The 26,243-nt window shown below is 47.4% G+C and overlaps 4 protein-coding genes across 42 annotated transcripts in view; 3 read left to right on the forward strand and 1 right to left on the reverse strand.

Moving 5' to 3' along the window:
- The window catches only part of UNC80 (unc-80 homolog, NALCN activator), a 121,114-nt gene extending 111,296 nt beyond the window's left edge, over nt 1-9,818 (forward strand). For 14 of the 18 annotated variants that reach the window (XM_025152710.3, XM_025152716.3, XM_025152711.3 and 11 more), the window contains 4 exons: nt 4,030-4,111; nt 4,545-4,656; nt 5,821-6,032; nt 6,856-9,818. In XM_025152710.3, the coding sequence (XP_025008478.2) occupies nt 4,030-4,111; nt 4,545-4,656; nt 5,821-6,032; nt 6,856-7,119 (670 nt within the window). In that variant the 3' untranslated portion in view covers nt 7,120-9,818. The remainder of the gene's footprint in view (nt 1-4,029; nt 4,112-4,544; nt 4,657-5,820; nt 6,033-6,855) is intronic. The other 4 variants (XM_025152712.3, XM_040704086.2, XR_003076286.3 and 1 more) reach the window with 3 other exon arrangements.
- LOC121111277 lies at nt 8,092-10,062 on the forward strand. Its single transcript, XM_040704143.1, has 2 exons — nt 8,092-8,202; nt 9,259-10,062. The coding sequence occupies exons 1-2, from the start codon at nt 8,092-8,094 to the stop codon at nt 10,060-10,062; spliced, it is 915 nt and encodes a 304-aa protein (XP_040560077.1).
- A 23-nt stretch (nt 10,063-10,085) lies between these two features.
- RPEL1 (ribulose-5-phosphate-3-epimerase like 1) lies at nt 10,086-11,892 on the forward strand. 3 transcript variants are annotated; one of them, XM_015289314.4, is made up of 6 exons: nt 10,086-10,224; nt 10,312-10,391; nt 10,463-10,602; nt 10,704-10,838; nt 10,912-10,998; nt 11,340-11,892. In XM_015289314.4, exons 1-6 carry the CDS (start codon nt 10,103-10,105, stop codon nt 11,460-11,462), a joined length of 687 nt encoding a protein of 228 aa, XP_015144800.1. In that variant the 5' UTR covers nt 10,086-10,102; the 3' UTR covers nt 11,463-11,892. The 3 variants fall into 3 exon arrangements, with proteins under 3 accessions (XP_015144800.1, XP_015144801.1, XP_046799926.1); XM_015289315.4 differs by having other exon boundaries at nt 10,086-10,213; nt 11,340-11,888; XM_046943970.1 differs by lacking the exon at nt 10,312-10,391 and having other exon boundaries at nt 10,086-10,213; nt 11,340-11,888.
- Nucleotides 11,893-14,742: 2,850 nt separating this feature from the next.
- KANSL1L (KAT8 regulatory NSL complex subunit 1 like) overlaps nt 14,743-26,243 on the reverse strand; it is a 57,523-nt gene continuing 46,022 nt past the window's right edge. For 11 of the 20 annotated variants that reach the window (XM_040704137.2, XM_015289312.4, XM_040704140.2 and 8 more), the window contains 6 exons: nt 25,375-25,499; nt 24,070-24,194; nt 23,130-23,184; nt 18,313-18,425; nt 17,135-17,315; nt 14,743-16,527 (listed from right to left, as the gene is read on the reverse strand). In XM_040704137.2, the coding sequence (XP_040560071.1) occupies nt 16,279-16,527; nt 17,135-17,315; nt 18,313-18,425; nt 23,130-23,184; nt 24,070-24,194; nt 25,375-25,499 (848 nt within the window). In that variant the 3' untranslated portion in view covers nt 14,743-16,278. The remainder of the gene's footprint in view (nt 16,528-17,134; nt 17,316-18,312; nt 18,426-23,129; nt 23,185-24,069; nt 24,195-25,374; nt 25,500-26,243) is intronic. The other 9 variants (XR_005861612.2, XR_006939880.1, XR_006939881.1 and 6 more) reach the window with 2 other exon arrangements.

Raw genomic sequence — 26,243 nt, forward strand, 5'->3', positions numbered from 1 at the left:
AAATAAATTAAATAAACAGTGACAAATAGAAGAAGGAATAAAGTCTGTTTCCCTTTGTTCTGTAACAGGTATAGCCAGCTATGCAGCATAGCAGGGAAGACAGGAAGGGGGCAGCATTTAAGTGCTCAGAAGCAAACAGATAGCATGGGCTGCAGGGCTGAGGAACATCTGTGCCCAGCATCATGAGCTGTTGTGTTTGTAATCAGAGGAGAGCATATTTTCCCCCAAATCAGGAAAGGAAGAAGAATGAGAACTCACTGTAATGGCAATCCATTGCACAAAGGCATTGTCTGTTAATGTTTATAGTTATGCCTATCCTAGCTTCATGGTACCTGACAGGGAACATCAGAGCAAATTCATACTGTCAGAGCAAGCAGAGCAGATCTGACACCAGCAGGGCTAGGACGTGTCTGGGAATACAAGAGCTGCAGTTTATCTACATTTTCCACTGGTCTTTGTCCACTAACCCTCCTCACTCAGATGTCTTGGATCATTGTGTGTACATCCTACCGCAGTGGCTTGGCAAGCATGTACACCTTTTTAACAGGCCTTTAAACTCCTTGCTTCCTTTGTTTTGTTTTCCTCTTTTATCTTTTTTTTTTTCTTTTTGGCTGCATGGTTTCTTGTAATTTATGAACATCACTTGTTATAATTACCAGCATGACAAAGTTTGTTTTAGCCCCCCACTGTGTGACTGGCTGTCATTTCTTGCAGTGCTGGCGACACGCTTCCATGAAGCTGGGTTTGTCTGATCTTCTGCTCACCTGTCTCTGCCATGACTATGAAATGGAAGTAACATTACTGTGAGGATAAAAACTCTGACAGAGTTACTCAGGGAGTGACAGAGCATCTTTGTGACGGGCAGGAAAATTTTCTGTTTTTTTATTCCCAAATAAATCTGATGTATGTTGTGCAGCAAAACCCTTCTTATTGATCACGTTGCCATAGGAGGGAAAGGTACTGTCAGCTGAAACGCCATTTGATTTAGAGTTCTTAGATTGGGTCCCACAGGCTGCCAGAAAAACAGTGTACTCCTGGTCAGATCTGTTAAACAAGGAGAGACAGGAGAGGAGGGAAGGCTGACGAAGAGTCAACAGTCTCTCTGCCACGCTCATTTTCATGGAAAAGTGATCAGCAGAGCTTTCTTTGATGTGAAAACAGACCCACACAAAGTGAAAGGCTATATCCCAAATTTCAGCCGCTCATCTGAAATTTGTGGCCTTTATGACTCTCCCTTCCCTTCCCTTCCCTTCCCTTCCCTTCCCTTCCCTTCCCTTCCCTTCCCTTCCCTTCCCTTCCCTTCCCTTCCCTTCCCTTCCCTTCCCTTCCCTTCCCTTCCCTTCCCTTCCCTTCCCTTCCCTTCCCTTCCCTTCCCTTCCCTTCCCTTCCCTTCCCTTCCCTTTCCTTCCCTTCTTCAAAATTTGGGGACAAAAGGCAAAAAGGCAGAGCCACATCAGGACTGTGCTGTGCGCAGGCAGCTCTGCAAAACTGCTGCTCTCCGATTCAACATTTGCCTGCAATAATTATCTGCCATTTCAGCTCGTAAGATCATCCTGAATTATGTCAATTAGTGTAATGATTCAGCACTGGAAATAAACATCTACCAGCACTAAACTCATTTCACTTATGATATTAGCCAGGCAGAAAATCGCAGACTCTAGCAGGAAGACAAGAGGTCCGGCCTTTCTATTGCTCACCTCTCTGTTGTCTGTCTTCACTGCACAGATTACTCCATGGGAATCATTTTTTTTTCTTCGTGTATAACCTCTGTGCCCTCACGTGGTCCACGTGCTCTCTTTATCTAATGACCTTTTCGAAGTAGTGTCATGATGCATGTGGAGTGAGTTTGTCTCACCACTATAAACAGTGTTTTGTACTGAATAAAACTGTAGTCTTCCTGCTACAGACAGGTATGTCTCCTCACTCGTGTAACTTAAGAGCTGCTGCTCCTTCATCAGACATTTTAGCAGTGTTCTCAGAAGCTGGTGCAATAGAAAAAACTTCTTTCGAGGCCTTCCCTAGCCAATTCTTATTTAAGTCCCATACTGGCAATTACCCTTAAAACTTCTTAAAAATCAGAAGAATAAGTTTTTGTGTAACTCCGGAAGCAGAAGATTAGGAAATTTCTATAAGCTGTAAATTCTGATAGTCTGGAGCACAAATCAAAAGGCCCACTTAAGCGTAGTCTCTTTGAGTTAATAAGGACAAGAACGCAGTCCTGCTCACAGGAAGTAACTGAGGACTCTGCTTGTTCATATGTGGGTGTTTGTGTGATGTTTAGGATGCTTTGTATGTAAATCATGTCAATACCCTACGTAAAAGCTGGAAAATATGTTCCAGAGGCTGGTGATCTCATTTGGAGGAGCTGTCTGAGGGAGAAAAGGACTCAAATATATCTTTGTTTGTTCTGGCTTTGAGCTTGCAGAAGCTTTTCCTTTTTTCCAAACCACTACAGCTGTGGTGAGATTGCCACAGGCATGGCTAGGATTGTGACATTGTGGTCAGACCATGAGAAGAGAAACAGCTTCAGGGGCTGAAGGTAGGGTCCCTCTCCTGAAGTTGCCAGCTGTCTCACCACAAAGCTTTTGGAAACACATACAGTTTAGTGCAAAGTCTGGCTTCGGTTTAAACTGATAAGGGAGCAAGGAAGAGGACTTTCAGCTCAGTTGAACAGACTTTGACCTGAAGCAGTCTGGGACCTCAGTGTTCTGTTCTACCAAACTTTAGGAAGAGCAGAAACTTCTGCCAAAGGGAGGAGTGAGCTGTTCAGGAGACAGAACTTCTTAAGCCTCCCCACAGACATCCTCCATGTCTTGTCTGACCACGTCAAACCTTAGGTTTGTCTTCTTTCTCTGCTCACATTAGGTCAGATAGTAAACCTTCACTCTGTTGGTGGCACTGAGCTCCACCAGGGAGACCCAAGGAAAACATCTAAAGAAAAGAACATTGTTTTTCTTTAGGTTAAGGCAGGCCAAAAGCAAAACAGATTGTAATACCAAATCTTCTACAGTGCATACCAGCTATAGCTGGAGGTTGCTTAAATAGGACGTGTGGCTCAGTGGATTCCAGCCTCTCCCAAATAAGCAGCTGCCTGATTTAAAGGCAGTCCATCTAAATGTTAGTTGCTATTGTAACCATGTGTCTCTCAGACATAGTTCATTCAGATATTATGTTTTGTGACCGCTGCCTGCTAAATGACCAACTTTTAACTGTTGGGAGGAATAGAGTACTTGATAAAAATGAGGGGAGGGTGGTATTTTTATAGGAAGCAGATTTAATGATCAGTTGAACAGCAGAATGAGATGGTACGTAGCCGAGTCTGTTTTATTGCTAAAGATTGTTTTGTGCCAAGATACTAAAAATGTGCGCTTTTATGTATATATGAATTTTATGTTCACTTGTATTTTTCATCTGTTAGCCACAGAGACTCAAGGCTGCAAGTGTTGAGTGTGGGGCCTCGTTCACATAACTCATGCATCCATTATGTGAATAGATCCTTTGTCACTTTGTGTTTGTTTTTTGTTTGTTGACTTAAATTGAAATTAAAACCAGATGACAAAATTGTGATGAGGCTGTGGAGTCCATCTGGGAGGAAAAAAAGTAGCTTTTACGACATTGTCCATGAAAAAAATGAAAAGCAAACAAGAAGGTTTTAGAGCTAGGAAGCTGATATTGTTGCCTTTGTTGATGAAGCCCATGTAGCAAAGGATGCAGAGAAGTGAGTGTTGCTCAGTGGGATGCATCAATCAATGACTGAAAACTGAAATTTGCAGTTGTCTATAGTTGGATGCTACCTGTGCGTGGCCAAGTCCTGAATGCCATGACTCCACCTCCCACCCTCTCCTAAGCCTTGGAAGCCACAACCCAACAGACACGTTCCCACCATCCTTCAAAGACAGTATGTGCTCTTTGAAGTGACTGTGCCATTAGTGGTTGATCTATCTATTTATTTTAGTCACAATTGCCAGGACTCCTGCTAGTTATACAGGTTGCTTCTGTGCTTGACCTAATGCTGTCGATATCCAACAGGGTGGCAAGTGTGCAGAGTGAGCCAGGGCAGCAGAACCTCCTTCTGCAGCAACCCCTGGGCCGTAAGAGAGGTCTACGGCAGGTGAGTGAACAGGCCTTGGTTGTTTTTTCTAGTCTGTACCTGTTCTGAAATGATTTCTGGATGTGACATGTGCCTTTTACATAATTTGTGACACTCTAGTTGAGTCAGCAAGTACTGCAAGTTTGTAGCTGTGTGACTTTACCAACCCTCCAAAAGAAGTTGCACTTAGTTTTGAACTCCCCGAATCTTTCCTCTGAAGGTTTTTGTTGCTTTTGTTGGTTGGTTGGTTGGTTTTTAAACTCAAATGATGTCACACAGCGTGCATTGATTGCATATGATAGTGAAACTGAAAAGACACAAACCACAGAAGTTTTAATAGATGTCTGAGCCATAGAGACATTAAAATATGTATCTGTACCCTTCCTGCAGGGGTTAAGTTGTGTGTTATATGAACACACGTCAGCCTAACATGGCTCTTTCTTCCAATATCCAGCTTCGGCGACCACTGCTGTCACGTCAGAAAACTCAGACTGAACCTCGTAGCCGCCACGGAGCTCGACTTTCAACCACTCGGCGGAGCATCCAGCCAAAACCAAAGCCAAGTGGTAGGGCAGCACTGCATGTTCAGAACCAGCACTTCGTATTCTAAAATGGAAAATACTTGGTTGTTGCTCTAGATCAAAAGAAAAGTTTGTATATTTGAAGGGTATGTAAGCTGTTTTCAGCTGCTTTGTGGAAATAAGAGGTGCCATCGTTAACTAGTTTATGTTCAGTCCCAGTTGGTAAGGGCTGGGAAATGTTACTATGGTGAAGCATCACCATGTTTATTCTTTTCTCTAGCAAGTGGATATCCTATCAGGAATGGCTGAATGGTTTCTCCAAAGGCCAGCAAGGTGAAGCTGGACATGGACAAGCAATGATGATGTTTCTTAAAGCTGTGGAGAATTTAGGGTACAGCTGTCCTCCATTTCTTGTCCAAAACCTCCAGATGTGCCTATTTTGAAGGTGCTAGTGAGTGGAAGAAAGAAAGAAATTTCCCACCGTTTGAAAGCTTCGCAGTTCAGGGTTTTAAGGGCTGTATATGAAAATGAATACGAGTCAGCACTGTCAAGCAGAGCAGGTAGCTGCATTCTGCACATCTGAAGTGAGCAATTAACTTTGGAGGAAGCACCTGGAAGAGCAAAGGTTTCTTGAGAACTTCCTGGGTTTCTAATTGCTCAGCCAGGACTGCTGGGCTAACAGTGCTGCTGGAGATGTTTGGAACGTAAAACTTCTACTGGAATAATGAAGGGTGAGAGCAGGGCTATGAGTTACACGGTTGAGTTTTAGTCCAGGTAGTGGACTCAGACAGTGGCAGGAATGAGAGGCAGTCAGCTGCCCTCTTTCTTTTCTCAAATTTCCTGCAAAGCCTCGGGCAACTCCCTTTCTATTATTTACATCTTAGTTTTCCTTTTCCTTACATGAGAATCCAATACGCTAAATTCAGGGGTGGAAAGATCCCTGGGTGGCAGTATCTCATCAAGCCATGACGAAGACGGGTAGGATCAGTAATCTTCAGGAGAACCATGACTCTTGCTATGGCTTCAGAGGAAGCCTACGAATAAAAGCCTTTTTGATTAGATGCCATTCAGGCAGCTTATAAAGATGGAATGAATCAGGAATCCTATCTTGCTTGAAAAAATGCTAGGGATGAAGTCTGCTTTTGTTCTGTTTTCCTTCCCAAATTACAGTATCTTAATATTCATTTTTCTGGGCTTTGCACCTCTCAGCAGAGCAGAAGCGTTCGGTGACTTTCACTGAAGCCCAGCCTGAGGCAACACCACCATCCCCAGCCAAGTCCCCATCTTCAGCTGCCCAGCAGCAGGGCTGCAGCCGCAGCAGCCCCCAGGAGAGCAGCAAGCAGGAAGCGCCAAGTAAACCCGTGCTGACGTCCTCACCTGCTGTCGTCGTAGCTGATCTCCATAGCCAGACCACTGGCCAGGTAGCATGTCTGACGGTTTTATCATGTGTGTCTGCCTGCTGCTTCGTCTCAGCCTCAACAACTTAAGTTGTAGGGCAGATAGATGCAGCTGTACTACAGCAGTACGATGAAAACCTGCTGATGAGTAAAGACTGTCTTTTTTTTTTTAGGCTGAATTATATCAACCCCTCACTTCTCTACCTTTGCAACGATTCTTAGTTTGCAAATCCCTGTATCTTCTCTTTTCATCTTCCCATCAGACCCACAGGTCCTTGTGGACCTGTGTGAGATTTTGTCAACTGGTCTTTGCACCTCGTTCTATGAGCAATGAGTCCTTCAGGAAGGATTCCTGCAAAAACTGAGGGGGGGTTGTGTCAACAGCATCATGTTTCAGAGGGAGCTGCTTAGCTGCTTGTCCAACATCTTTCTGTGTTGGACACCACTGAGCACAGTGCAGAGATAATCATAATCACCGCTTCAACACACCGAGACTGCACTGTGACACTGAGATCTTTTACACACCCGGACATCTCATGTCTTTTGGGTGGATGGCCTTTGCCATGAGTGATTGCAAAAGCTCTTGCTGATAATATACTAAACAATGAAACAGCAAAGAGTTAAAAACAGAAAGCAGACAACTTTTCTGGTTATTGCTATAGATTTGATTCACCAGCAAAAATTGTAAGGGTAGAACTTTAGGGACTTAAAATCTGCAATTACCTGGCCCCTTAATGGCAAAACAGTGGTTCAGAATAAGAAAATATTTCACAGATGTTCCCTTGCTCTTTTTTCCTGCCCTCTCCCTCTTTCTCTGCGCCTAACCACTGGCTCTCCTCTCCTGCAGAGCGAGGCACTTTCTGCTGAGAAGGAGAAAGAGGAGAGCGTGGAGTCCCGGCCAGCCACAGCACAAAGCACGCCGCCCGCACAGCTGTCCGACACCGAGGACTACGCTGGCCTCGAGACCACCAGCTTGCTGCAGCACGGGGACACGGTTCTCCACATCAGTGAGGACAACGGGATGGAAAACCCCTTGCTGGCCACTCACTTCAGCTTCACACATGTGGAGCTTGGGGAGACGGACGTCGACCTGGATGAATCTCATGTTTAACTCTTGGGGAGGTACAGTAGTGGGAGGAGGAAGAGAAAACTGTACCTTCTCCTTTGAGTTCCCCGGTAACTAGTAACTATTTAAGAGCACTTTATTATCCAAAAGCAGATAGAGCTAACAGCCCGTTGCTATAGACTGGCAAATTTCTGTATGAGGAATCTATTGATATCCAGGGCAAGGCTGTAGGAGCAGAGAATTTGTACAAAATTCTCAGGGTACGGGTGAGTGGGCAAGTGTGTGTGGTCCACAAAGCCCTGATGTGGCAGCCGTGCACTGTGACAGGCAGCCTCTCTGGGTAAGCAGGCTGAGGTACTGTGCAAGGAAAGAGAGACCTCTTTGGAGATTTATTTTTGTAGCTGTGTTGAGAAGAGGGCTGGTTGTGCAGTAGCTGGATGCCAGGCTTTTACAGCTTGGTACCAACAGTGAAAACACTGACAAGAAGTACCAATCTAAAGCTTGACTTCTACAAGCCTGGAGCCATTGTTTCCCACTTGCAGAGCAATGATAAGCACCGTGGAGCAATTAGACATTTTTGTTTCCTTTTAAATTTTTTTTTGGCACTGCAGCCTTTGGTTGAGTTTACTTTTATCTCTTGGTGTCATTCCTCTCTGCAAGATGCTGCCCTCGTGCTACAAAAATATTTGCTCTGTAAAACTAAATACAGTGCATACGGCAGAAAGGAATGCACGTGCTGTGCACAGATAGAGATGGACAGGGGGTGAGTGGTCTGCAGATGGTATACGTACTCCACGCTGTCCTGCTTTCATGTGCTGGGTGATACACAGCTTAAAAGAAAAACCATGTAGGAAACCACATCTGGAACGCATGGACCTTCTGGTACCTTGCAGCTGCTCCACTGATGCTGTCTTACATACTTAGATATAGGGATTTAAAGTAAATATTTATATATGGTATTTTCGTGTTCCTTATAGATGCAGACATACAAATATATACGTGCTTTGCAAACAGAGGATGGATATTGCAGGGCAGAAACTTGATGAAAGGATCTATTTTTGGCATGCTGAGATTCTATTTAAAAAGGTTCCATTTTATGTGTGTAACGTTGATGGCTGCAGGTGTGAGGTATGTATGTGTTACATTTATATACGTCTGTGGTGATCCCTGGGGGGGGATGAGCTGAAGTCACAGCTCAGTTAAGGGCTGCGCTGCAGCACCACGGAGTTACTGGGAAATGTGAACGTAGCCATTAGCTGCTTAGGGACAAACTGCAAACCAGAATCAAGCCATGAGATCATAAGCAGTGCCCAAGTCACCCTGTGCTTTGGGATCCCATTCAGCATCTGTGAGAAGGACCGGATGCTGCTGTTTGTGACTGTGTTGTTACTGTGCGGAGAAAAACGCTTCGGATCACTGCGAGAGTTTGCAAAATGTGCTCGTTACCAGTTTGGCCCCCAGGGCTTGTAATTTGAACGTATGCGTCATAAAGCTGCCTTACTGCGGAGATGGAGCGATATCCTCTCCACCTCCAAGGGAAGGACTCGTGTCTCTTGCCAGCACCTCCCTGGGAGCCGTTTCAATACGGCCGTACAAAGGCTGGTCTCACTGCTGTGGTGCAGCGTGCACGTTTTACTGCGCCGTGCATGCCTGGCAGCAGCAGGTTGCAGTCGTGTTCCAACCCGTGCAGCCCTGGGCCGTGCTGCCCGGCGTCTGCCAAACGCTCACGTTTGATGGGAGCTGTCAGGAGGAGCCCGTGCACATCCACCTCCCGCAGCCGACAGCAAAAGCCATCCTGCTCCCAAGCTCAGGGGCGCTGAGCACGTGCTGCTTCCACTGCACGGGGGGCAAACTGTATCCCTTTACTAATCTCTCTGTCTGTCCGTCCATCCATAGGTGGTGCACTAATGCAGCTTTGAAGCTTCAGTGGTGTGTAAGGGAGATGATGGGGTGACAGCCTCACAGCTGCTGCTCAGTGGGCGCCCTGCTTGCTTTGCTGTCTGCACCGCGCTCTGCCCTTCTTATCCCCCCAGCACGCCGCAGCCAGCACCAGCCTCCTGTAGCTGAGCGCTCTGCATCCACTCCTAGCCCAAGGAATTGCTCAATTCCGGATGCTAGAAGTGTTATTGCTAACGGTGATGCACAAGCGAGAGAAAACAGCCTCGCTTTGGCAGCCCCAGGTAGGCTGGGCGCAGCTGGGCAGCGGGAGGAGAGTTCGGGCGCAGGCTGAGCGAAGCGCTGCGGTGCAGCACGGAGCTCGGGGTGCGTTTCAGCTGTGATTTATTTCATTTCAGCGTAGGTGAGACGTGTTGCCATTGGGGTCTCCCTGTGCCAGCAGCGACTGCCGCAGTAAGCCGTAGGCGGGACGAGCACGCCCGTGTCCCACGCGCCCTGCTGGCAGCAGTGCGGCCGGCCGTGCCGTGCGGTGCTCTCTGTGTCGTTGGCCACCAGCGCGGTGCCCCGCCGCGTGCTGCAGCGTGTCGGTGCTGTGCTGTGCTGTGCTGTGTTGCGCTCCGTGCCGGCGCACGGCTGCGCTTCGCCTTTCTTCTGCATCCCTGTAACAACCGCCGCGTTCCCGCTGTGTACGCAAGCAGCGCTGCTCCCTTAGCGTTAGAGGCCTTAAGTGCGTGTGCTGTTGAACGTGTCCGGGCCCCGAGCCCCGTCCGTGTTTCCGCCGGTCCTGCCGCCTCGCCATTTTATGCACATGTTGTTCCGAGGCCTAAATACAGAGGCAGAAGGACACAGCTGTGTGCGTCTGTGTGTGTGTTTGCTGCCGCGCCGCCCCGGGCCCGCACAGCCCACGTGCCGTCACGCGGCCACCGCCGCGCCGCGCTGGGGGACGCGCCGTCCCACCCGGCGTCAGGCCGAGGCCCGCGGCCCCTTCCCCGGCGGGCTCCGGCGGCTCCGCCCGTCCGGCACAGGGCGCGGCCCCGCGGCCGAAGATGGCGCCGTGCGCCCCGCGGGGGGCGGCGCCCGCCCGTCCCGTGACGCCTCGCGGCGGCGGCGCACGCGCGGAGGGACGGCGGCCATGGCGTCGGGGTGCCGGATCGGGCCGTCCATCCTCAACAGCGACCTGGCGGCGCTGGGCGCCGAGTGCAGCCGCATGCTGGACTGCGGGGCCGACTACCTGCACCTGGATGTAATGGACGGGTAACGGCCGCGGCGCGAGGCGGGCGGTGGGCGGGGCGGCGCGGCGGCGGCGGCGGTAACCTGCTGTGTGTCGTTCGGCCCCCCAAGGCACTTCGTGCCCAACATCACCTTCGGGCACCCCGTGGTGGAGAGCCTGCGCAAGCGGCTGGGCCAGGAGCCCTTCTTCGGTAAGCGGGCGGGGAGCGGCGCGGCGCGGCCCGGCTCGGCGCGGCTCTCCCTGACGGCCTGCCGCCCGCAGACATGCACATGATGGTGGCCCGGCCCGAGCAGTGGGTGCAGCCCATGGCCGTGGCCGGCGCCAACCAGTACACCTTCCACCTGGAGGCCACCGACGGCCCCGGCGCGCTCATTAAGGACATCCGCGAGAACGGCATGAAGGTGAGCGCGGCGCGCGGCCGGGATCCGCGTGGGGTCGCGCGGCGGCTCGCGCGTTTCCCGACGCTTCCCCCCACCCCCTACGCCCCCCCCCTCCCCGGCAGGTGGGGCTGGCCATCAAACCCGGCACCACGGTGGAGCAGCTGGCGCCGTGGGCCAACCAGATCGACATGGCCCTGGTGATGACGGTGGAGCCGGGCTTCGGAGGGCAGAAGTTCATGGAGGACATGATGCCCAAGGTGAGCCGCGCGCCTCGTGCCGGGCTCGCGGGGCCGCGTGCGACGCCGTGCCACCCTCACTGTGTGCCCTCAGGTGCAGTGGCTGAGGACGCAGTTCCCGTCGCTGGACATCGAAGTGGACGGAGGAGTCGGGCCTGACACCATCCACAAGTGTGCGGAGGTGAGGGGCGGCGCTGCCCGTGGGGAACGCGTGCGGGAGGAGCCGCCTTCTGAGGCCTTGCGGTCGGAGGGAACGGTAACGGCAACGGCGCGGCGGGCCGTGTCAGCAGCCTGTGGGCTCTGAGCTTGTGCGTGCTTTAGCAGCGGCTCCCGAAGCCTCTCCGAAGCTAAAGGTGGTGTTCTTTGTACGCTCAGGGACGAGGAAGTTACTGCTGGGGAAGCGCGGGTTGCGGTGGCGCCGGGGCGGTATCGCGCCTTGCGAGTGGTGCTCCTTCAGCCTGGCGTGGGCCGCTGCCCTTCCTGCTGTCCCATGTCACCGAGCGGGCGTTTCGTGTCTTCCAGGCGGGTGCAAACATGATTGTGTCTGGCAGCGCCATTATGAAGAGCGCAGATCCGAGATCTGTGATCAATCTGCTAAGGAACGTGTGTTCAGAAGCTGCTCAGAAGCGCTGTCTGGATCGGTGAGACCTCTCCCCGAGCAGTGCTCCCGAAGGCTCCGGGTGCACAGGAAAAGCCTCGTTTCTCGTGCTGAGGGAGGGCTGGATGAACGTGAATCGCAGACACGTGTTGCTGCTGAACAGAGGAATCATTCCTTCGCTGCAATGAAGCAAGCGGCAGTGGAAAACGCTCTGGCTGTCTTTCAGGGTTGGAAATGCAATGGTTTGAGCCTGTTTCTTGATTCTGTGGAGGCTAATTGTATGGCACAACTTGTAATGCTGACTGAATCGAACTGCAGTTCAGTCTTTGCTTGCTCGAAGAGCGTAGCACCGCCACAGGCTGCTACCTTGTGGAAGACTAACGAGCCTGCCTTCCGCTGTCTGTGTTTGTCATTTGATCTGTGCATTCCTACAAAACGTTTCCATTGTCTGCATTAAACACACTTCTGCTGTGGTAAGTCTCCCTTCAGCTGTCCCAAATGAATAGTTGGGGAAAAATGCACTGAGTTGGGTGTAGGAATCCCTTGCGTGACTGCCAGAAATACTTCTGTGTTTTGCTTTTGCTGCATGGAAGTCCCTGACCTACATAAGTAGTTCAAATACCAAACAAGTCGGTGAAACATCTTTTCCAGGTCCCCAAAACTGAGGAGTAGTTGTGACAGGATTCTGCAGATGAATGTTGAAATGCAGTATCTTGACCTGTACCCTCTTTAGTTCACGCATTTACCCAGGTCAGCGATTAAGCAGTGATTTTGTTGTATGTAGGTTGAAATGCAGGGGAAAGAGGTGTTTGTTTCTTTGGCTGTTAAATAGCTTAACTCCCCTCTTGGTTACTAACCTGAACAGTTCTCATACTTTCCACTTGGTCGCTCTGTCATGTCTGGTTTGGACATGTGAAGTAGGAGAGCTCAAACCTGGAGGAAGACCTTAGCAGGGCGCTTTAGACAGACTTACCTCCTGTGCCTCTCATTAGCCTTGCACTCTCCTTTGTATTTTCTTAGTATTCTGTGTGTATTTTTTCCAGTACTAATGGCAGAAGGTTGCAAACAGTCTGCTGCTCTGGGGGAGCACAGCAGAAGGCTCAGCAGCCACAACTTGGCTATGCAAGGCAATAGTCTGTATTTCTGGTGCATGCGTTTGGGCCAGAAAATGCTGGGTAGAGTCCAATGCATTGTGCACATGGAAATAGTCAGAGCTCTGGTACCTGATACGCTGATAGGCTGAGCAGCAAACAAACAGCTATGCAGGGCTAGCACGGGAGTTGGAAGCGTGACTTCTCATGCTGCTGAAAGCAGTATTTGTCTCCTGCAGCTGCTGTGGAGCTGGGATGAAGGGGTCCTCAAACCATTCCGTTGTTTTGGAAAAAGACAGACCCAAAGTCGTGCTACTGAACTGAAGGTGCTGTGCTGTGTTGTGAGCAGAGAACGATGCAGTATGTTTTTTTTACATGTTGTAGTCACTTTGTCACTGTTTGAATTGTCAGGTTTGTACTCGCACTGAGTCTTGGATTAGCAGTGCTACAAACACAGGAACACTGCTCAATTGTTTCTTTCCCTCTGAGTCCACCCAGGATGGGCCGTGCAGCTGGTTACCCTGGCGGTGTCCTCTTACAAACCTCTTACAAGGTTAAAGCTGTTAGTAATGAACAATCTGTAGAAGTAACAGTAGCAATGGTTGTTCCGCTTAGCACTTGTCTGGTTTAGTGCCTTGATACCTACAGGGAAGTATGTATCAAATCACATAGACAGCAGCCAGGGGAGCTGAGGAGCAGAGGCGCTGTCAGCACTGGAGGACAGGGTAAAGACACTCGGATGCATCCTGAGCAAGGCTGGGACTGGACGTGTGGTCCAGGCACAGCTTCAGAAAAAACGGTTTAATTTGAATGGGTTTTAGAAGCTTGTGTTGGTACTTAAATTCTGCCAAGGTACCTGGATGCAGAGATGAAGTGCTTAAACCCCTGTAGCAGCAGGGAGCAGAATATGTCTCTACTGAACATGGTGACTGAAGTGCAAGGGAAACTGCTTTCTTTGTGCGGCTGCAGCACCTGAGTTTTGGGAGAGGGGTTTGCTGCTTATGTTTAAGTTTGTATTTAACAGTCAGCCTTTGTAAGAACTGCTAGCACTGCTTCCAGTGTTGTGGCTGAAGGTGTTCTTGCAGTGACATGAGAAAAGCAACTGCCACTTCCTCTTGGCCACCCTCCCTCCCGGCCTTTGCGCGCTGTGCCTGCGCCTGCTACTCACCTGATGAGCCTCACCTGAGGCTCTGTGTCCTGCTGGGGCTCTCCAGCCCGTGGCTGCTTGGGCAGCTCTCTGTGCAGGGTGGGTGGTTGCAGCTCACTGCTGTGGGTGGAGCGAGCTGAGAGCCAGAGGGTAAGAGAAGAGGCTTTGGACAGGGGTGAGGTGGGGGTAGGACCAAATGTGCAGTTTTATAGTTTGTCCAGCATGTTTTTCAGTCTCCTGGCTGCTCAGCCTGTCTTTGCCTAGCTGTTTTGTTGCTGCATGGTGAGGCACTATTTCTCACAGTGGCTGAGCAAATGCATACGAAGAGAGGACAAAAGCAATTCTGCTTATGCTGACTTGCGTCTGGCAAGATAACAAACAGCTGCTTTAGACCAGCACAGTGGAGGCTGACCCTTAAAGCAGCACAGTGGTTCAATGGGACACCACAGCTGGGAACCGTACAGCCATGCAGAGCAGCTTTACAGTCTGTGAGTCTGACCAAACTTGGGTCATCTGTCTCTTTTCTCACATTTTAACTCTCTTCACCTCCCTCTCCTCAAATAGATCTGGAAAACCCCTTTCCCCTTGCTTCTTCCCGTGCAACGCTGGGAATGTGTTTCCATTTTGTGACTGCATCTTCAGGACACATCAGGGAGCTAGCAGGCTGCCTTACTTGCTTACTTGCTCTGAATTGCAGAACTGCTCTCATATGTCAGGAATCATGCAGCAGGAAGCCCTGCCCTTACAATGAAGTGGGTACGGTTTGGACACCTTCTGACTGAAGGGCTGCACATAGAGGAAGAGCCCTGCAAACACTGGTGGCATACAGCGTTCTGAAAGCTTTTCCCAGCAGCAGACGCACACACAGGATGAGACACAGTGGTCACTTCTGTAGACAGATGCTGGGGGCAACCTTGGCCACAGGGCACCAGTGAAGCTTTGGTATGGCAGCACAGCTTTGTGCCACTGCCGTTTGTGTGCTTGCAAAGCCCTTCCTTGGCTGAGCAGGTCTCTGTGCCAAGAGGAAGCGTCACTATTGTTTCATCACTTCTGAAAGGCCAGCAAATTCAGACTACATACCACAGTATATATATGTATATATATATATAGAAATAACTTTTAATTAAAAAAACAACCTTGCATCAAAGATTATAGTATCAGACATTGAGGCAAGATTCAAGTTTAAGACAAACCAGTGTTAAAAAAAAAAAAAGTTTAAAAAAATAATCAGAATGTGCAATAAACTACAATGTAGCAATAGGTTGTAGTGTTGAAACTTTACTGAACTGTTTTCAGATGTCCAGTGTATATTTCCTGTCATTCTGACAAAAAAAAAAAGAAGACACTATAACTGGGTCATCTGTCCAGTGCCGTTCAGTTCCAGATATTACACACAGAAGAAACTTGTGCACAAAAACAGAGACTCCTATAATATTGCCTTCAACTGTCCTACACAGAAAGAACTTCCCTTCGGTAAATTATACCTACATTCAATGCTTAATCTTTGTTAATACCTCTTGAGATTGCAGATACATTCCAAACTATCCTATTTAGATGCAAGTTGAAACAACTTGCTTTTCTTTACTCACTGTGAACTCGCTGGGAAATTAGAACTCCACCCAGCATCACAGCGGAGAGCTTTTGGGCTTTTTTCCTTACTGGTCTTCTAGCCATCAGCCATCTCTTCCTTTTCAGCCAGTCACCAAATGTTGGCATACTTAGAGACTCTTGCAAGGCACTGTACAGAAATTACAAGACTTTTTGTCTTTAACATATGAAAGCAAAATATTACGAGCCTCCTTTGCTACTGAAGGACTAAAGAAGGGAGATGACCCAGAATGCAATATTCAGAGAGCTCCTCTTCTCTTCCACTTCTCTACACCCATATGACAAACAGGAACCCTACTTTCTGAGTAGCAGATACGTGGACTATTGAAATGCAGTGGTCTATTTCTATCTTATTGCTTGAGGACGTCTATATAAAACACGCCCTGGCACTACTGAGAGCTGAGCACAGATTTTAAGCTAAAGGCAAGGCTTCCACACCGCCTGCTTTCAAACTGCTGCTTCTCACCTGCCCTTCTCTTACGCACAGGTTACACACGTGCATTTGAGGAGAGGGGGATTTTCTGCCACATGTTCACGGCACGCAGGAAAATAATGAGTGGTTATCGTTCCTCCCCACTATATTGTCAAGTAGTTTTTCTGTGTTCAGTTGAAGCTGTTGGTTTAAGGTAGACAGCATATCCTGCCGCACCAGAATTGACTGGAACCAGAAACGCGTTTGAAAACAAACAAGACAAAAAAGGATGATCACTAACAAATGTGGCGATACGACAACAGAAAGCAGCGAATGCTGCCAGCAATTTATGTGTGCCCACTCCCAACACTGGGAATATTAGACTTCCAGCTTGAAATAATTACTTTCTCTTGGGGTTCAGGAAGAAGAAAGTGTTGTCTTTGGGATTTATCCTGCCTGTTACAAAGCAAGAAAGAAAATAGATTATATGCAGCTAACGTACAGGTTTTGAATTGTGCTGTCATATGCTGTGTGAACAAGAGAGATTTTACCTTACACTTTTCTCCACCTTAATTGGCTTTCTTAATGAACCACATTACTCCCTGTCACCTTTGCTTTCTTGTACTGTTGATTCCCAGGCAAACATTTTCGCTCTCTTCTGACTCTTCTGTGGATTGTTTTCGTGCTGGAAGGCCATTGTCTGGCAAACCAATGGGCGTACACGGAGCACAGGGAGAGTCGCTGGGGAAAGCTGCACTTGACATTTCAGTCTGATTTGTTATTTGATCTTGGCACAGTAAAGCTTCCACCTCTTCGTCTTTTAGTGGAAAAACTCGAAGTTCCCACAGCCCAGACTGAAAGGAGTCAGAGAAAAGAGGAGAAAAAGGGATTTTGGTTGAGTCTGAACTGATTAGCTATGTGCAGAATGATCTGCTATCAAGTTACAAATGAGCGTCATTCTTTACAATAGTTTGCAGGGCTCTTCAGATACAGAATACGACACTACGAGGCACCAGCTGTCCCTGTAAGCTGGTTTCGTGTGGTTTTGAACTAGTAACAGAGCTGTGACGGTACTGGCACAGCACAGGAAGGGGAAGGCTCTTTTCCCTGCTGCCAGGCATCAGGTACCTGGCCATGACATGCTTGGGCCTGTCTGGAATGCCAGCCAGCAGCCCTGAGGAGAGACTGAGCAGCCCTGAGCCCAGGCCTGCCACACTCACCTCTAAAACATGTGCTGTGTTTGCTGAGCACTGAAAACTTTCCCTGTTGACAGATGTTAGGTTGCATTCATCAAACACACACATCTAAACAGGAGCGCTACATTCGGTCTACACAAAGTAGGGTGACAGCCACAGGTCTGGAGCAAGGAGGGACACGGATACGCTCAAGCTCCAAGTTTTAGCTAAAGAACCGGAGGTCACTCAAGTCCTGAACGGACTGGAAGCTACCAGAACCACCCACCTTTGCTTCCTGGCTCTCCCTGCGGAGTTGTGCAATCCCTGAACAAACAGAGCTGTGGGCTTCAGAAGTCAGGTCGGGAACAGGTTCAGCAGCGCAGTGCAGCGAGGCACAGGAGCTGCCGGGGTGGTCCTTCTGCACCGAATCTTGGCCGTGTCGTCCATCAGCATTTTTGCCGTACGATCTAGCACGGGATAAAAGGGGCAGGAGTCTTAACACCTGGTTCCTGCCCTTGCACAACACTGAAAACAGTCTGTATGTGCTACCGAAGCTCTACTTATTTAAACTAAAAGAAACGAAAATGCATGGTTCTCGACAGCCTTGCTGTTGCACAGAGCGCTGTGCAGAGGAGGGAACTGGATAAGCACGGCTGAACAGCCATGCTCTGGCTGCACAACAACTCAGGGCTGGTCCTGCTTGGGAGCACAGCATTGCTCACAGGCACCTGCTCCTAACCACACTGCCTTCTGCTGTGCCAGCATAACGCAGAACAGCAGGCTGCAGGCTCTCCTAGTGCACAGGATAGGTGTTACTCTCTCAATCTTATCACACAGACTAAGCTAACTTTGCGTATTTATTCATATGATCACAGTTCGCTTTCAGTCAAGAACAGACATGGCTTATGATGAATGGCAAAAACACTTATCCCAACATTTACAGGATGGTTTTTGTTCTGGCAGATGATGAAGCCATTTATGGGAATCATTTTCCCAGTGCTGAACTGCAGACAGAGCTATAGGATGCTCACTCTTACACGCAATATTGTTCTCGAGAGTTTTAGGGAGAGTTCTGCACCACATAGCAGGCCTGTGATAACAAACCTTTTCATTACCAGCACACGACTGCTTAAGCATAAGGTCCCTGGCACAGCCAGTCAGCTCAGTGAAGAAGGGCTCCTGCTGCACCGTGTGGCTCAAGTCACAGCTGGGAGTGGCACAAACTGATCAGTATGGGAACAAAACCTTATCCACTAATCACTAACACATCAGATTTCTGTAGGTTCTGCGTGCTTTAGAACTGCATGGCCTTCTTTTGACAACTCAGGATTAGACCTAGTACTGGCCCTGACAAGCTAATTCACATGCCCTTCTTTTCTCTGTCACAGTTCCCTGTGACAGCTGTGCCAACAGCCATCATGATTAGCTGAGCAGGAACACCCCTAGCCCCATCAGTACACCTGCCTGCTGTTCCTTCTGGGCCAGCGGCTCTGCTCCCACAGCGACCACCTCGCTCGCTCTCTTTCTTCATACTTGGTATGGCGTGAGGAAAACACTTCATCTGACAGATCTTCTGCCTGTAATGAGAAAGGAGGGAGAGACGGCTGCTGCTGTAATTAGGAACTTCTCTAGAAATGAAGGTTATATGTAATTCTATGGAGGTCTGTTTGAGAGAGGATGCATGCTTGCAGTATGAAGGCACGTCAAAATAATGCGATGCCGTCACAGTTTATTTCTTCATGCGCCTGTGGTGTATCTGAATCAATACAGAAATTGTCCCCCCTTCCACCTAACGCATGTTTTCCTATGGTGGGAAGCAGCAAATTAAAAGGACAGGTATCTATAATGAAGACAGGCAAAAATTCCAGAACTTTCCAGAGCCTGCTGCAGGAGGGGACTGGGAGGCAGAAGGATTTGCCAGGTGCTCTTTAAGCACAGAGCAATAGGTCTGAGCTCAGGAGGCCGGGATAGCTCCACACAGAGAGGCACACAGCAAACCTGAGGTGCTGCATTCCTGCTAGGAAACCAAGCAGAAAATCGCGTCTGCTTTGAAGAGAGCGCTTAGCGAGTGATCTGCACGACCCAGGTACGACTTCACACAGACCTAACAGAACTGTATTTTAACTGCTCACGGTCAAACGAGCCAGCTTGTTTGATACAGACTCCTCAGATGCACAAAGAACTCCTCTCTGACCTTCACTTTGAAAGAGCCATCTTCATTTCTCCTGCTGCCTACAGGTAGCTGGGCAAGGAGCACGGTGCTGGCCGTCCTTCTCCCTCCCCAGATGAGGGTGAGCCCTTGGCTGGGCCCCTCCAGCACTCCAAGCCATTCAGCCACCTCAGAGTTCACCTGAGAGCTGAGGCTGGCAAGAGCATGCGTGTGCTGCAGCCATGGATTTTTATGCCAGCTGCTCCCAACTCAAAAGCAGCGAAATTCTAGGAAACAATTCCTGTTCATAAACTGCATTGCCAGACCATTCCTGGACAAGAGCTATACCAAGAACTGAGGGTCATGGAAAATAAATGTGATTTTCTATGAAAACAAAGTTCTCATGGCTGTTACACAAGCAACGCGATTCATCTTCTCACTCCATCTGATAAAACACAGAACCAAAAAGCAGAGTCTTCACTGCTCTGCCAGAGACAGACAGGCCGTCAGCTGGATTTACGCTGCAGCAGACAACTGGTGCCCCCAGGTCTTCTGCAGAAGCCATTCCCTGCACAAGGACTTGCAGCACTGAAGCAGTGCATTACCATTATGGCTGCAAATGCAAAACACTACAACGCATTTATGCTGCTGCAAACATATGCTCTAGTGGCATTCCTCAGCTTCCCAGGGACCACGGTTCCACCCTAAGCTGCTGGCCATGACCTACAGCCCCACAACCAAATTCAGCTGGCTTGGTGAAAAGGGCCCCAAAGTTGCAATTCGGTGCAGTTTGAATCGGCCATGGGAGCCATTTGCTAAAACTGTAGCTGCCTGCTTCCTCCTCAGCTCAGCACTCAACAGGAACCTTCAGACAAACAAGCCTGCTTTGTTTGCCCAGCTCATGATTTCTTTTTGAAGGCTCCTCATTGCTTTTATGTATTTATGTTGAACACAAACCGCTTTGTTAGCCGTTGATTTCCCTTCATGGAAGTCAACCTCATGTGTTTCCTCCTCTCTCTGGACTTCACCAGTTCTGTCCCTTGGATGGCATCGGTCAGGGTCTGCACCTCAGTTTGGATTTTGCTTTTCCAAGGTCAGTGATGTACAGTGCAAAAGTGAGAATTTTATGGACTACCAAAGTGTTATTCCCTGAGGGAACATTTGGGATTTTTCTGTGTGCTCCATTTCCTTTGAAGTGCAAACAAAAGATAATTCTGAAAGAAAAACTTAGACTTTGAAAATACTTTTCTTAGCAAATTGCCAGAACCTTTCATGCTGGGAAGAAACTTCATTTTTAATGAGCTTCCTTTCAAAATCAAAGCCCGCATTCCTCTGCCAGCCAAGAGTTCTGCAGTACTGAAATAAGCCTTACTGTACCTCTTCCGTGGCTGACAGCAGAGATTTAACTACTTGCTTATTTAAGTTTTACTCTCTTCCATCCAAAACTGACCACTAATGCAGTTGATATTAGAATTATTATTTGTTCCACAGACAGAATGCATAATGTGTATGCTACAGCATAGAAGGTCTCTACTTGATTCAGTACAGCCTTTGCCACTCCCTAAGACTTTATATATTTCCTCCACCAACTTTAGGTGAATTTGTACTTACTATAGCTGGAGCAATTTGATTTTTTTCCCCACCAAGAACAGGTTGAGAAAGGCCAAAGAACTGTCATTACTTGTCAGAAGGCTCTGGCAGTGACGTTGAGAGCAAAGGCTGGAAGGTCTCTTTGTGAAGCACATGTAAGGAGCTCATGCAAAGAACAAGACTTTGCTTCCACTGAGGTGTGAATTCTCTCCATCTCATCTAGCTAAGCTACAAGCACTGGGCATTCACATTGAAGGAGCAGGAACAGCACCAAGAAACAGTGACCAGGAATAGTACTGAAAAGTTCTCAAAACAAAGCCAGTGCTTCGGTCTTCTGCTCCGTGGGAAACGCCAAGTCACACACCACAAAAATACTTAGGCAAAACTAATTACACAAATATTCTGAAGTACTTGTCATTACTAGAACAGTGACAAAATAGACTTTTAATGCTCTTCTATACCCTCGCCCTGCCAGAAACTTTAACCTAGACAAAACAAAACAGGAAAGCCCATACCACACCCTCCCTTGCATTAAAGCGGTAACAGGCTACAAATTCATACATGCAGACCAGGAAATAGAAAGGCTGCATGTCCAAAACCTACGTATTTTTAGACTGAACAATAGAGCAAACATAGATAGCAGATCAACTGTTAGATTGTCCAACTTCTGTGTTTGTCCTTGTAAGGCAAAACTTCCAGAAACGAGAACTAGGTACCCAAAAAAGGTAAGGCCTTTGTACTCAAATGAACGTGTTGTGAACAGGGAATTGCTGAGTTTCTATCCTTGCAAGTTCAGCTCTTGCAGAACCTGACAAACGTGGGACTCCGTGTTTGCTTTTAACTTGTGGAAACTTTGGGTACAAGACTGCTGCATCAAGTGGAAGAGATCCTAACTGCTGGTTGACACAAGGAGTTCTAAATTTAGCCAGACAGAAGACAAGTGGGAAATGCAACTATTCTATGGTACCACCACAGGCCGCTATGTAGTAGAAAGCAAAGAAAAAGCTTACATTTCTACAGAAGCAGACAGTAAGTTTTGCCCTCTCTCTTCTTCCACAAAGATCTGCTGAGGCTCACCAAGGAAGAACTTCAAGAGAGTCAGAATGTGAGCGAAGAAAAGAAGAAAAGGTAATGCTCCTGTTCTCTCATGCCTTTTCTCAAGCTTACTCAGTAACAGAACTAAGTCAGCCCAAAACCCAAGCAAGGCAACGGAAGATTTATGATCAGACAACCACCTTTTCTCAGTGCTCAGAAAAACATCCCAACCAATTAATATGATCCCAAAAGAAAAAGGGAAAATTGGCAAAGGACAACTTAGAAGAGTAAGCTCTTTATCATTTTCCTCATCTGACATCTCTCTCATTCTCCCCAGCAGCTGACAGACAATATTGAAGCAGCGGACCACAGCAGGAGGCAAAGCTGCTTTATTGTACTCAAGTTATTTCCTGGCCAAGTGATGAATCATACAGGCTGAACTAGGAATGCCAAACACAAATGTACTGGGAGGGCTATTTAACAGTAAGTGCACACGCTTCACGGAGAGACACCCTGAAGTCCATTCAGCATTATGTTTAGCATTATCTTCTGTACTGCTACATAAATGCAGAACTTTCCTACTAATAAGGCCCCTAAGCCCCTTGAAAAATGAGCTCAAGAATAGATATTGTAGATGAAGGTATAAATGCTAATCCTATAGCTACAGCAGTTGGTAATGGCCTATAGCAGAGACTGGAGAGAGACTACAGATGTCCAAAGGACAGTAAAACTGGCAGGCTTGTCTTTTGACACTCAAGGGGAGCCACAGTCAGACAGGAAGAACAGAAAAGCGGCCTAGTGAGCAGACCGGCTGCTATGTGCACACTGGGGCTAGGCTCAGGCTCATCATTAGGGGAGAAAAAAACCCCTCAGCCTCTAAGTCCACAGGCACTCCTGAAGGAAAAAGAGGAATTTTTTACTTCTGGAGAAAGCAACAGTAGTAGCACATGGTGTGCAGACGTGGCAAAAAGACGGGCAGGAAATGCCAAAGGTTATGCTGTTCCTGAGAAAGCAGAAAAGTTTGCTTCCAGCAGGAGGGTTGAAAGAACACTGACAAGAAAACCTGATGAACCTTCTGGGCCTGCAGGCAAAATGCCAAATTACCTCTTGAAGGGCAAGTGGCCATGGGAACCGGCCATGAAGGAAAAGGACAAGACACAGTATAGCACAGGTAGTTCCAGAGGCAGTCACAGTAGCAGACCCAACATCTGAATGCTAAGGAGCAGGGGACCCTGCGTGAGCTCTGACTGTGCCAATGGCAAGATACATAGGAGCTAGATGAAAAAGCAATTATTAATGGAGATACCTGCATTTCTGTCATCCGCTACAGGGTCAGGTGGGTTGGGGTAGGACACATTCCCAAGTTCTGACACCCAATACTTGTTTTTTGAAATGTGAAACTCACCAGGATTTGCACAACGTTGGTGACTTTAGAAAATACATCCTGATTATCCCAATTATACATCTACTTTAACCATGCAGTTGGTTGAATTAAAATACAGCTTACCTCTTCTTCATCTGCATGAGATCTTTCCAAAGGTTCTAATTCAACAACTCTCCAGCTAGAAATGAAACAAGAGAAGTCAATTTACCTAAAAACTGAGTCATTGTTTCAGCTGTAAAGAATCACAAAGTCACCAAGGTTGGAAAAGACCTCTAATATCATTGAGTCCGACTGTTCACCTGCCACTGTGTTTCCCCATGTCCCAGGTAGTACAACATCTAATCATTTCTTCAACACCTCCAGGGATGATGACTCCACCACCTCCCTGGGCAGCCTGTTTCAGCACCTCACCACTCTTTCAGAGAATATTTTTTTCCTAATGCCCAACCTGAGCGTCCCCTGGTGTGACTTAAAGCCATTCCCTCTCATCATAGTTATGCAGGAGCAGAGGCCGACCCCCCACCTCACCACAGCCTCCTTTCAAGGAGTTGTAGAGAGCGACGAGGTCTCCCCTGAGCCTCTTCTTCACACTGAACAACCTCAGCTCCCTCAGCCACTCCCCACAAGACTTGTGCTCCAGACCATCACAGCTTTGTTGCCCTTCTATGGACACGCTCCAGGGTCTCAATGAACCAAATGCACACAAAAGACAGCAATCTCATGTAACTGCTGAGAGGGTCAGCCCAATAGCATACTTAAGCCTATAAGTATCACTGCAATTAAGATGATGTAAAATCCCTTCTATTTTTAGCCAGCCTCCGCAGCTGCCATCACTGTGCCTATTGCTTTATTTCCCTTGTGCCATCAGCTGACCGGTCTTCCTACCACCCATCTTTTCACCCACTCCTATACACAAATTGAAATGTATTGTAAAAAAACAACCACCAAGCATATGAGAAGATCACCTTAGTACTGTAACATTATCTGACTACAAGTCATCAATATCCTTAATGCTGTCACATTCATTTTGCCACCTACTTTGCAACTGAGGTCATGAACAAACCTTGGCGTCAGGATTTCTTTGTACTGCAGTTTCTCCAACTTTGACGGTGCCACCAGTGACATTGGAATAACAATGTTGTCTATATCATAGGAGCTCTCACTTCTCAGCCTCCTCCTGGAGTTATGCTGTGTAATAGAATCAATTCAAGATTCATTGGCTTACAACATAGCAACTAAGTTAACTGAGAAATAATACAAGTGCATAAGAAGAAACTCTAACTTCAAGAGACTCTGGAGGTCAAATGACTATTTTTTTTTGTTTAAAAAGGGAATTTCAACCAATCTTTAAACCATCTCATCAGTGAGATTTACTCCTTGCTTTCATAACTCTTTCTGAAATCAGTGGGTATTTCCCTAATTTCAATTACTGTTAATTTTGAATATTTAAGAGATCTTCAAATGTAATGCTCCCTTTTTCCTAACTGAATTTCTTTGCCATGATCACAGCAGGGTTCCTGGTGTTCTGTGCTCAGTAGTGCATGGAACCTACAGGGATAAAAATGAGCTTCCTTGATTACCAGAGAGAGTTTAGCTTTGAATCATGATATATTACATAATATAATCTCTCAATTTTTAGCTGAATGGTAATGGAAAGAGATCTATTCTAAAATACTGAGGTAGGTGTTCTTCAAAGATGGCTTCATCAAAGAAGAGAGAATAAGAGATCTGTGCACGGCCCAAATTGCCTGGAAGATGTTTATCTGAATTCAGTTTTCCAGCCATCATCACCAGATTAAAACTCAGCAGGCACCAGCACAGCACTAGGACAAACAGAACTGGAGGCCTGAAACCTGAGGAGCAAAATGAATTTGTTCATTGCTTCCAACAGAATTAAAATGAAGTTTCTTCAGGGATTTTGCTGAGTCAGAGCTCTGCTGCTCCTCAGCAGATTTCTATACCAGAGACTTTGCCAGTCGTGCAGCACAGAGGTTTCAAACAGAAAAGCTGAGGCTTAACAAGCACTGTGACTGTATCTGCACCAAGAAGACAGTGTTTAAAGAGCTCGTATGTAAACCTGGAAGCATAAATTAGGGTATATTCAATGAAATTTGAAGAAAAAGGAAAATGGAAGGCCCAGTGCCAGTAATAGAAACGTTCACTTTAGTTCTATCATCTGTAAAACTCTTTAACAAACAATTATCTGTTTTCCAAGCCCACATAATCCGTCTGGAATAATTTACTTAATGTAAGAAAGGTTCTTTACTGTAACTTAGCACTAAATTAGATATAAAGGGCACATATTTTTGATGATTATTTGCAACTCCGTTAACATTTCAGCCAAGACAGGGATGCATTTTTCTTTTACCTGTGATGAAGTGCTGTGAGTGGGCCTAGACATCGCATTGATATTGGTCACGGCTGCAAAACTGCTAGGGGATTCTGGTTCTGCATGTTGAAAGGAGAACGTCTCAAACCTGGTGTTACGTTCGCCTGTCACAAAAGAACAGTTAGAAAAAAAAGGCATACCGCCTGTTGTCTATTAGAGCAAGGATATTTTTCCATACAGTAATAGTAAAGACATTTCTAAAAGCCCACAGCTATCCACTTGAGATTTAATGAATGCTAAAAAAAGCTGTCTAAATAAACACTTGTTACTCATCCTGTCATTGCCGCTCCACAAAACTCATCCCTTTCCTTCTCCTAAGGATTTCTTCTGCTGGAACCAACTTCATATGGGCAAATCCTGCTGCTTATTACAGAGCCCGTCCTAGACTACACACAGCAAATCCAATCAGACCTAGAAGAATGCTTCCCAGCATCCCCTAAGAGCACTTCATGTCTCTGATGTACCAATCCCTAACTGACACGTTCCTCCTGGATAAATGGGCAAACAACAAAACAAAACTGGCAGCGAGGCTGACAAACAAAACTAGTTCCTCCATCTCTTCGTGTGGTTTCTTCTAGCACTGGCCCACTGCTCCAGACAAATCCTAATTCCCCTTCACTGTTATTTAATCTCGGTGGAAGCAGCATTTAGGGGGATTCAGAAGTTAACCACCAGCGTTCTGCTTTCCTTCTACCTTAATGCCCGGATGAAAATAAATGAGAACGAATTAACAACTAATAAAAAGAAGCAGCAGATTCCAACTCAAAAAAAAAAAAAAAAAAAAGCTAAGTAAGTCAGATCCTACATCCAAACAGGCCGGGTCAAAGACATGAACTCCCATCTCCCAG

The sequence above is a fragment of the Gallus gallus genome, chromosome 7 (assembly GCF_016699485.2).
Source record: "Gallus gallus isolate bGalGal1 chromosome 7, bGalGal1.mat.broiler.GRCg7b, whole genome shotgun sequence".
Taxonomy (NCBI): domain Eukaryota; kingdom Metazoa; phylum Chordata; class Aves; order Galliformes; family Phasianidae; genus Gallus; species Gallus gallus.

What these genes read in the sequence shown, in the direction of transcription:
- RPEL1 (XM_015289314.4), top strand. Translation starts at nt 10,103, where the DNA reads ATGGCGTCGGGGTGCCGGATCGGGCCGTCCATCCTCAACAGCGACCTG. An exon ending in TGGAGGACATGATGCCCAAG is followed by an intron (nt 10,839 to 10,911) that starts GTGAGCCGCGCG and finishes GTGTGCCCTCAG; the next exon opens with GTGCAGTGGCTGAGGACGCA. An exon ending in CCATCCACAAGTGTGCGGAG is followed by an intron (nt 10,999 to 11,339) that starts GTGAGGGGCGGC and finishes CGTGTCTTCCAG; the next exon opens with GCGGGTGCAAACATGATTGT.
- LOC121111277 (XM_040704143.1), top strand. Translation starts at nt 8,092, where the DNA reads ATGGATATTGCAGGGCAGAAACTTGATGAAAGGATCTATTTTTGGCAT. An exon ending in TTGATGGCTGCAGGTGTGAG is followed by an intron (nt 8,203 to 9,258) that starts GTATGTATGTGT and finishes AGCCCCAGGTAG; the next exon opens with GCTGGGCGCAGCTGGGCAGC.